The sequence below is a fragment of the Oncorhynchus gorbuscha genome, linkage group LG21 (assembly GCF_021184085.1).
Source record: "Oncorhynchus gorbuscha isolate QuinsamMale2020 ecotype Even-year linkage group LG21, OgorEven_v1.0, whole genome shotgun sequence".
NCBI classification, from domain to species: domain Eukaryota; kingdom Metazoa; phylum Chordata; class Actinopteri; order Salmoniformes; family Salmonidae; genus Oncorhynchus; species Oncorhynchus gorbuscha.
Genome location: NC_060193.1, coordinates 3,097,759 through 3,109,445, shown reverse-complemented (window position 1 = coordinate 3,109,445; position 11,687 = coordinate 3,097,759). Strand labels below are relative to the sequence as shown.

General features: G+C 43.2%; 1 protein-coding gene across 1 annotated transcript in view; it reads right to left on the bottom strand.

Annotated features, from left to right (window-relative positions):
• Positions 1-5,625: 5,625 nt before the first annotated feature.
• ppm1ka (protein phosphatase, Mg2+/Mn2+ dependent 1Ka) overlaps positions 5,626-11,687 on the bottom strand; it is a 19,447-nt gene continuing 13,385 nt past the window's right edge. The window contains exons 7-8 of the mRNA XM_046319716.1: positions 7,663-7,797; positions 5,626-5,874 (exon numbers count right to left, since the gene is read on the bottom strand). Of these exons, the coding sequence (XP_046175672.1) occupies positions 5,743-5,874; positions 7,663-7,797 (267 nt within the window). The 3' untranslated portion in view covers positions 5,626-5,742. The remainder of the gene's footprint in view (positions 5,875-7,662; positions 7,798-11,687) is intronic.

Genomic DNA, 11,687 nt, shown 5'->3' with positions numbered 1-11,687 from the left:
TTTCTTTTGGGGGGGGGGGTCTGTTGTTAGTGAATCTGTTATTCAGGGCTAATAGCAGTGAGGACCAATCACATTTTTCATCAAATATATACAGTATGTATATACATATATATAAATATATGTTTAAACTTTAAAGGGTCTTAAAATTCAAAATGAAATAGCAACAACAATCCTTGCTATAACTTACAGAACCAGAGAAGACACATAGCCTACAGAGTAGAATGTTTGTGATACGAATTGACCTACAATAACACTCCATGTAGATAAATATATATATATAATACTATATGTATAAATATATATAATACTATATAAATATATATAATACTATATATATAATACTATATATATAATGCTATATAAATATATATATAATACTATATGTATAAATATATATAATACTATATATATATATATATAAATATATATATATATAAATATATATATATATATAATACTATATATATAATGCTATATAAATATATATATAATACTATATATATATACATATATATAATACTATATGTATAAATATATATATATATATATACTATATAAATATTGTCACGAACCGGCTCAAAGCCCGTAACAAAGGGAGACAACGTGGAGATAAGGAGTAACAAAAGATATATTTATTAACTAAAGCAACTAAGGAAAATATCCAATGGTGTGTGTAATCAGTAGTCCGTAGTGTAAGTGAGTGTTTTGCATGCATGAATGTGATAATGCAGGGTGTTGAAAGGTGCCAAAGCACACAAACAAAAGGCCACCAAGAACCACACCACAATCTACAACAGGTGTCTGCATAGAGAGAGTCTCCTCCATGAATGTTGAAGAGGTCTATTTATCCTGGGAGACACCTGGCCCAGGTGTTTCCCATGTAGCTGACGACCCTCTCAACTCCGCCCACCGGCATCCTAATAAGGAAACAAGAACAAAGACAGAATACGGCAGACAGAGTGGGAGGGTCGTCACATTCCCCCCCATAAAACCGGGGACCAACAAGGACCCCGGAACAACATACCAGCCTCCCGCGCCCCAAATTGACACAGGCCTCTGCGTCCCAAATTGACACAGGCCTCTGCGTCCCAAATTGACACAGGCCTCTGCGTCCCAAATTGACACAGGCCTCTGCGTCCCAAATTGACACAGGCCTCTGCGTCCCAAATTGACACAGGCCTCTGCGTCCCAAATTGACACAGGCCTCTGCGTCCCAAATTGACACAGGCCTCTGCGTCCCAAATTGACACAGGCCTCTGCGTCCCAAATTGACACAGGCCTCTGTGCCCCAAATAGACCTCTTCAACATTCATAGAGGAGACTCTCTCTATGCAGACACCTGTTGTAGATTGTGGTGTGGTTCTTGATGGCCTTTTGTTTGTGTGCTTTGGCACCTTTCAACACCCTGCATTATCACATTCATGCATGCAAAACACTCACTTACACTACGGACTACTGATTACACACACCATTGGATATTTTCCTTAGTTGCTTTAGTTAATAAATATATCTTTTGTTACTCCTTATCTCCACGTTGTCTCCCTTTGTTACGGGCTTTGAGCCGGTTCGTGACAAGTTTTGATAAAATCAGAAACATCCCTCTTTAATCTAGGCCAAAAGAAATGTCTTAATATGCGATTGTAGGTTTTCCTCACCCCCATATGTCCAGCAACGTCACTGTGAGAAGTTTCCAACACCAACTCACGAAGCTTAACTGGTACAACAACCTGACTAATTGCCTCCCCCAGAAAAACACTATCATGAGACACCCACTTTCTCATCAGGACATCCTCTTGGAGAAAATAGCCATGGGCGACATCTCCCAACTGTTCTATAGGCACAATTTGATCACGCAACTCTTCCAACGTGGGGTCATCCCGTTGAGCATTGATTAGATCTGAGCAGGTTACAGATAACGGGATAACAGGGAAGACAGTGACATACTTTGTATTATTATCATTAGTCGGCGCAGTGACTAGTTCGCCACGGCTCATAGAACGTGTCACTGCACACGCAGAGAACACCTCTGGGAAACTCTGTACACTCTCATCAGGAATCCCAACAAATGACGGCTTAGTGGAAACCACTAGAGATGGAAACACAACTGGCCATACACGCTCACCTGCTAAGTTATTCCCAAGGATAACGTCGATACCCTCAATAGGCAACGAAGGACGCACCCCCACAACAACTTCACCCTTCACCAGCCCACAATCCAACATCAGTTTATGCAATGGAACTGACAGAGTGTTCAAACCTATTCCCCTAATTAGAACACTATTCCCCGAATCAGTCTCAGCAGAAAAGGGTAACACAGACTCCAACACAAATGATTCAGAGGCACCTGTGTCTCTCAGGATCTTCACTGGCACTAGGTCTTTACTTCCTAACATAGACACAAAACCTTCTGTAATGAAAGGTAAATAGTCTGGATCAATATGGACTTTCACATTCTCCTGGGCCTGAGGAAATGAGTCAAGAATGAACTGATGTGGAACAGGTGCAGCTAACGCAGCAGGCTTAGATTTAGCGTAAGCACCCTTTGACCTGAGAAGTGGACATTCGTTTTTCCAATGACCTGAACCTTGACAGTAGTGACACTCCTGCCCAAAGTCAGCCTTACCATGGGAGTCAGGTTCAACCCTAGTTGAATAGAACTCTGCCCGAGAATCAAAGTATCTCGGTGAGCGAAGCCCAAATCTATCCGAACGCCCCCACTCTTTCCGAATACGGGGTTTTGCAAAGACACTTTTGTGAGTCAACACATACTCGTCCGCCAAAACCGCAGCTTCAGCAACATTCTTTACTTTCTGTTCATTAATATAAGTGGCAATACGATCAGGAATTGTGTCCTTAAATTGCTCTAACATAATCAGATCACACAGCCCTTGGAAAGTCACAACTGCAGAGGCAGAACACCAGCGATTAAACTGTAAAGATAACTGTCGCGCAAACTCAACATGAGTCTGGTTATCGTCCCTTTTTAAAGTTCTAAATCGTTGGCGGTAAGCCTCAGGGACCAATTCATAAATCTGTAACACAGCTGTTTTAACTTTATCATAACTGGCACTGTCGTGTACACTAAGAGCTGAATATGCTTCCTGCGCTTTACCAGTCAGCACACACTGCAACATTAAAGTGCGGTCAGAATCAGGCCAACTCCTAGCGTTAGCAACCCGCTCAAACAACGAAAAGAATGTCTCGGGGTCCCTTTCATTAAACCGAGGCAATAACCGCAAGTTCCCAACAATATCAAATGTCTCTGGGGCACGACCAAAAGCGGAACTACCCCTAGGTAAATCTGGGTCACCTTCCCAAAACAAACTCTCCCCTGAGATCTTTCCTTCCCTAACCAACTCTATACGTTCTTGTTGCAACTTGATTTTAGCACGCTCCATATATTGTTTAAATGCCAATTCCTTTTCATATTTCACACGATCATGCTCTAGCTTCTCATCATGCTGCCGATCATGCTCTATGCTGTAACAAAAGCAGTTCTTTCTGCTGTTCAAAAAGAAGGCTACTAGGACTAACCGATGGAATGGCCATTGTAACGTTATGGGGAGACAACAAATCCTCAGCAGAGGCTGGCCCGGTGGTAACTTCAAGAATACCACTCTCCATCAGATTGGCTTTCAATATCAACCTAATAGAATTCTTTAGACGTTTATCACTAATCTCAACCTTGTAGTGTTCCGCGACCTTCAACAGCTGTTCTTTAGTACCTAAATCTAACAATTCCTCTGATGGAGAGCGAATGAACTTATCTACATAAGACGCCATAATCACACAAAAAAAAATTCTCGCTCTTCCCTTCTGCTGAGCACACCAGAACACAACCCGAGAATTGACAATCACCCTGAGCACCACAGAAGAGAGATGAGATATGGAGCTTCCCCAAAACCTACAATAACTCAACCCTAGTCTTCGTGCAGATTTGCGGTGGGAATTTACGCACTGTAGCCCGCTGGCAAGGAAATAGAACTCCCCAGCATGCTGGCAAATTCCACCAAGCCACGGATGTGCCCCGAGACAACTGCTCAGTCCACAGACACCACACAAAAATAACAAACATTAACCATGCCCAACATATTCCAAAAAATGAAACACGTCGCTAAACCTATCAGGGGAAAAAGGCTATAGCTCCGGGTAGCAAGTTCCACTACCCTACACAAATCTCCTACCGAGGTACACAGCCGATTTACTCACCTCCTCAGACTGACTTCCCAACAGAAAGTAGAACAAGAGTTTCCAGGCTAGGCAAGGCCTAGAAACTAACCATTATACTCTCTCCAACGCAGCACACAAACCAAACAACAAAGGCAACCAATACTGGGCCGATCACACTCAAACACCATATTCAAACCAAACACGTACCTCCACGGTCTCCCAAACCAATAGTTCAAAGATCCCGGATGAGCCCCCACTTGTCACGAACCGGCTCAAAGCCCGTAACAAAGGGAGACAACGTGGAGATAAGGAGTAACAAAAGATATATTTATTAACTAAAGCAACTAAGGAAAATATCCAATGGTGTGTGTAATCAGTAGTCCGTAGTGTAAGTGAGTGTTTTGCATGCATGAATGTGATAATGCAGGGTGTTGAAAGGTGCCAAAGCACACAAACAAAAGGCCACCAAGAACCACACCACAATCTACAACAGGTGTCTGCATAGAGAGAGTCTCCTCCATGAATGTTGAAGAGGTCTATTTATCCTGGGAGACACCTGGCCCAGGTGTTTCCCATGTAGCTGACGACCCTCTCAACTCCGCCCACCGGCATCCTAATAAGGAAACAAGAACAAAGACAGAATACGGCAGACAGAGTGGGAGGGTCGTCACAATATATATAATACTATATGTATAAATATATATAATACTATATATACATATATATAATACTATATAATACTATGTATATAAATATATATATAATACTCTATGTATAAACATATATATAATACTATATGTATAAATATATATAAGAATACATGTGTAAATATATATAATACTATATATAATACTATATATAATGCTATATGTATAAATATATATATATAAATATATATATATGTGATACTATATATATAACTATATATAATGCTATATGTATAAATATATATATATAATACTATAAATATATATATATATAATACTATATATATATAACTATATATATATAATACTATATATATAAATATATATAATGCTATATGTATAAATATATATAAATATATAAATATATATATATATAATACTTTATGTATTATATATAGTCAGTCAATAAATAAAACAGCACTGAAACCAAAACGTAACATTTCATTATATACAATACGTACATTAAACAAGCCTACATGATCAAATGGCCGCTTATTGGCTATAACACTAGATCTAAATACTTAATATTAACCTAATAACGTTCTCTGTGTGCGTATATGTGTGTGTGTGTGTGTGTGTTGTCCGTGTATCCTAAGTGTGTGTGTCCATGGGTGGGTGTGTCCATGAGTGGGTGTGTCCATGAGTGGGTGTGTCCATGAGTGTGTGTGTCCATGAGTGGGTGTGTCCATGAGTGTGTGTGTCTATGAGTGGGTGTGTCCATGAGTGGGTGTGTCCATGAGTGGGTGTGTCCATGGGTGTGTGTGTCCATGAGTGGGTGTGTCCATGAGTGTGTGTGTCTATGAGTGGGTGTGTCTATGAGTTGGTGTGTCTATGAGTGGGTGTGTCCAGTATCTCTCTCTCTCTCTCAGGACCAACGGCCACTTGAAGCCAGGTTTCTGCTCATGGAGTAGCCAGACAGACTGCTCTCCTGTTTACCCCAGGCTCCAAACGGAAGCACCACGATCGTACTGTTATCCTCTGAACCATACTGCAGAGCCTGAAACACACACACACATAATAGATATATATATATATATATATAGAGATATATACACACTGAGTGTACAAAACATTAAGAACACTAGCTCTTTCAATGACAGTCTGACCAGGTGAAAGCTATGATCCCTTATTGATGTCACTGTTGTGTGTTACTGCAAATGACTGTCGTATCGTTGTTAATTGTCATCCTTGATGATGTCGAGCACATCACTAGGGGCACGATAATTCAAAACAACCTTTTATAATTGTCTTCAAAAGTGCAACAGAAAACATACACTGAGTGTACAAAACCTTAAGAACACCTGCTCTTTCAATGACATACTGCAGACTGACCAGGTGAATTCAGGTGAAAGCTATGATCCCTTATTGATGTCACTTGTTAAACCCACTTCGATTCAGGAGGAGAAAGGGTTAAAGAAGGATTTTTAAGCCTTGAGACAACTGAGACCGGTTTGTGTGTGTCAAGAACTGCAACGGTGCTGGAGTTCTCTTCTTCACACTCAACAGTTTCCCGTGTGTATCATAAATGGTCCCACCACCCCAAAAGGACATCCAACTCAATATTAGGAAGGTGTTCTTAATGTTTTGTACACCTGTGTACATTTTAAAATGTATACATGCGTTTTAGATTGCACTGGGATGAAGTTACCCCTTTACGTACAGATCTAGGATCAGCTTCCCCTACCCCAATCCAAACCTTAATCTTCAGTGGGGGAAATGGAATAACTGACCCCAGATCAGTGTCTAAATCCATTATACACATATTATACACCATTATAATGAATAAACACTGTGTCAAACACAATTGACATGGTCTATATCTCTCCTTCTCTCTATCTGTCTCTCTCTCTCTCTCCCTCTCTGTCTCTCTCTCTGTCTCTCTCGCTCTCTCTGTCTCTGTCTGTCTCTCTCTGTCTGTCTCTCTGTCTCTGTCTCTGTCTCTGTCTCTGTCTCTGTCTCTGTCTCTGTCTCTGTCTCTGTCTCTGTCTCTGTCTCTGTCTCTCTCGCTCTGTCTGTCTGTCTGTCTGTCTGTCTGTCTGTCTGTCTGTCTGTCTGTCTGTCTGTCTGTCTGTCTGTCTGTCTGTCTGTCTGTCTGTCTGTCTGTCTGTCTGTCTGTCTGTCTGTCTGTCTGTCTGTCTGTCTGTCTCTGTCGCTCTCTCTGTCTCTCTGTCTGTCTCTCTGTCTCTCTGTCTGTCTGTCTCTCTCTGTCTGTCTGTCTCTCTGTCTCTCTCTCTCTGTCTCTCTCTCGCTCTCTCTGTCTCTCTGGCTGTCTCTCTGTCTCTCTCTCTCTCTCTCGCTCTCTCTGTCTCTCTGTCTGTCTCTCTCTGTCTGTCTGTCTGTCTGTCTCTGTCGCTCTCTCTGTCTCTCTGTCTGTCTCTCTGTCTCTCTGTCTGTCTCTCTGTCTCTCTGTCTCTCTCGCTCTCTCTGTCTCTCTCGCTCTCTCTGTCTCTGTCTGTCTCTCTCTGTCTGTCTCTCTCGCTCTCTCTGTCTCTGTCTCTCTCTGTCTGTGTCTCTGTCTCTCTGTCTCTGTCTCTCTCTCGCTCTGTCTCTCTCGCTCTCTCTCTCTCTCTGTCTGTCTGTCTGTCTGTCTGTCTGTCTGTCTGTCTGTCTGTCTGTCTGTCTGTCTGTCTGTCTGTCTGTCTGTCTGTCTGTCTGTCTGTCTGTCTGTCTGTCTGTCTGTCTGTCTGTCTGTCTGTCTGTGTCTGTCTGTCTCTGTCTGTCTGTCTCTGTTTCTGTTTCTCTCTCTCTGTCTTTCTTATGTTCTTTCTCTCATACACACACTCACCTGTTGTGCAATTACGTTTGCTGCCTCTGTGGGGTCATGGCACTGGTTGATGACATCACAGATCTCCTGGTCGTTCATGATGAAGTTGATCCCGTCTGTCGTCAGAGCCAGGAAGGTGTCTTGGTGGTGTTGCAGCTAAATATAGAAAATAATAACAATATTATAATTCTGAGCTTCATCATCATGATTTATCATTGTGATCGCCATCATCACCACCATCCCCATCACATCACCATCATCATCACATCACCATCATCATCACATCATCATCACATCACCATCACCACCACCACCATTACATCAACAACATCATCATCATCATCATCATCATCATCATCATCATCATCATCATCATCATCATCATCATCATCATCATCATCATCATCATCATCATCACCACCATTACATCATCATCATCACATTATCATCACATCACCATCACCACCACCACCATTACATCAACATCATCATCACCATCACATCACCATCACCACCACCACCATTACATCATCATCATCATCATCATCTTCATCATCATCATCATCATCATCACCACCACCACCACCATTACATCATCATCATCATCATCATCACCACTACCACCACCATTACATCATCACATTTTTAGCCGCACCCTCATCCTACTCCTCCTCTGTTCCTCGGGTGATGTGAAGGTAAACCCAGGCCCTGCAGTGATGTAATGTTTAGTTTCATAACGAGTCGTCCCTTGGCCAGCCATTATCAACTGACACTGGAGAGAAGTTTGTCTTGCTCAAAGGCACACAGAGAGATATTTTAACTTGTCATCTCAGGGATTAAAACTAGGAGGAACCTTTTGTGTTACTGGCCAAATTCTCTAATCCCAGGCCCTGGGATTAGCCATACCCTTATCCTACTCCTCTTCTAGTGATGTAGAGGTGAATCCAGGCCCTGCAGCTCCACTCCTATTCCCCAGGCTAACTCTTTTGTTGACTTCTGTAACCATAATAGCCTTGGTTTCATGCATGTTAACATCAGAAGCCTCCTCCCTAATTTTGTTTTACTCACTGCTTTAGCACACTCTGCCAACCCAGATGTCCTTGCCGTGTCTGAATCCTGGCTTAGGAAGGCCACCAAAAATTCTGAGATTTCCATACCAAACTAGAACATTATAGAACTGCCAAAGGGTGAGGTGTTGCAATCTACTGCAGAGATAGCCTGCAAAGGTCTGTCATACTTTCCAGGTCCATACCCAAACAGTTCAAACTACTAATTTTAAAAATGACTCTCTCCAGAAATAAGTCTCTCACTGTTGCCGCCTGCTACCGACCCCCCCTCAGCTCCCAGCTGTGCCCTGGACACCATTTGTGAATTTATCGCCCCCCATCTAGCTTCAGAGTTTGTTGTGTTAAGTGACCTAAACTGGGATATGCTTAACACCCCGGCAGTCCTACAATCTAAGCTAGATGCCCTCAATCTCACACAAATCATCAAGGAACCCACCAGGTACAACCCTAAATCCGTAAACAAGGGCACCCTCATAGACGTCATCCTGACCAACTTGCCCTCCAAATACACCTCCGCTATCTTCAACCAGGATTTCAGCGATCACTGCCGCTACGGGTCCGCGGTCAAACGACCACCCCTAATCACTATCAAATGCTCCCTAAAACACTTCTGCGAGCAGGCCTTTCTAATCGACCTGGCCCGGGTATCCTGGAAGGATATTGACCTCATCCCGTCAGTTGAGGATGCCTAGTCATTCTTTAAAAGTAACTTCCTCACCATCTTAGACAAGCATGCTCCATTCAAAAAATGCAGAACGAAGAACAGATATAGCCCCTGGTTCACTCCAGACCTGACTGCCCTCGACCAGCACAAAAACATCCTGTGGCGGACTGCAATAGCATCGAATAGTCCCCGCAATATGCAACTGTTCAGGGAAGTCAGGAACCAATACACGCAGTCAGTCAGGAAAGCAAAGGCTAGCTTTTTCAAGCAGAAATTTGCATCCTGTAGCTCTAACTCAAAAAAGTTATGGGACATGGAAAAGTCCATGGAGAACAAGAGCACCTCCTCCCAGCTGCCCACTGCACTGAGGCTAGGTAACACGGTCACCACCGATAAATCTGTGTTATCGAAAACTTCAACAAGCATTTCTCAACGGCTGGCCATGCCTTCCTCCTGGCTACTTCAACCTCGGCCAACAGCTTCCCCCCAGCTACTCGCCCACACCTCCCTAGCTTCTCCTTTACCCAAATCCAGATAGCAGATGTTCTGAAAGAGCTGCAAAACCTAGACCCATACAAATCAGCTGGGCTTGACAATCTGTACCCTCTATTTCTGAAACTGTCCGCCGCCATTGTCGCAACCCCTATTACCAGCCTGTTCAACCTCTCCTTCGTATCATCTGAGATCCCCAAGGATTGGAAAGCTGCCGCGGTCAGACCCCTCTTCAAAGGGGGAGACACCCTGGACCCAAACTGTTACAGACCTATATCCATCTTGCCCTGCCTATCTAAGGTCTTCGAAAGCCAAGTCAACAAACAGATCACTGACCATCTCGAATCCCACCGTACCTTCTCCGCTGTGCAATCCGGTTTCAGAGCCGGTCACGGGTGCATCTCAACCATGCTCAAGGTACTAAACGATATCATAACCGCCATCGATAAAAGACAGCACTGTGCAGCAGTCTTCATCGACCTGGCCAAGGCTTTCGACTCTGTCAATCACCATATTCTTATCGACAGACTCAGTAGCCTCGGTTTTTCTAATGACTGCCTTGCCTGATTCACAAACTACTTTGCAGACAGAGTACAGTGTGTCAAATCGGAGGGCATGTTGTCCGGATCTCTGGCAGTCTCTATGCTGCGGGCGATTTCCTGATCCACCTCTACGCAGACGACACCATTCTGTATACTTCTGGCCCTTCCTTGGACACTGTGCTTTCTAACCTCCAAACGAGCTTCAATGCCATACAACACTCCTTCCGTGGCCTCCAAATGCTCCTAAAACGCTAGTAAAACCAAATGCATGCTTATCAACCGTTCGCTGCCTGCACCCGCACGCCCGACTAGCATCACCACCCTGGATGGTTCCGACCTAGAATATGTGGAAATCTATAAGTACCTAGATGTCTGGCTAGACTGCAAACTCTCCTTCCAGACTCATATCAAACATCTCCAATCCAAAATCAAATCTAGTCTGCTTTCTAGTTCGCAACAAAACCTCCTTCACTCACGCCGCCCAACTTACCCTAGTAAAACTGACTATCCTAACGATCCTCGACTTCTGCGATGTCATCTACAAAATAGCTTCCAATACTCTACTCAGCAAACTTAATGCAGTTTATCACAGTGCCATCCATTTTGTTACTAAAGCACCTTATACCACCCACCACTACGACTTGTATGCTCTAGTCGGCTGGCCCTCGCTACATGTTCGTCGCCAGACCCACTGGCTCCAGGTCATCTACAAGTCTATTCTAGGTAAAGTTCCACCTTATCTCAATTCACTGGTCACGATGGCAACACCCACCTGTAGCACGCGCTCCAGCAGGTGTATCTCACTGATCATCCCTAAAGCCAAAACCTCATTTGGCCGCCTTTCCTTCCAGTTCTCTGCTGCCTGCGACTGGAACGACTTTTATCTCCCTCACCAACTCAGCTATCTGAGCAGCTAACCGATCGCTGCAGCTGTACATAGTCTATCGGTAAATAGCCCACCCATTTTCACCTACCTCATCCCCATACTGTTTATATTGATTTACTTTTCTGCTCTTTTGCACATCAGTATCTCTACCTGCACATGACCATCTGATCATTTATCACTCCAGTGTTAATCTGCTAAATTGTAATTATTCACTCCTATGGCCTAATTATTGCCTACCTCCTCATGCCTTTTGCACACAATGTATATAGGTTATTTTTTCTACTGTGTTATTGACTTGTTTATTGTTTACTCCATGTGTAACTCTGTGTTGTCTGTTCACACTGCTATGCTTTATCTTGGCCAGGTCGCAGTTGCAAATGAGAACTTGTTCTCAA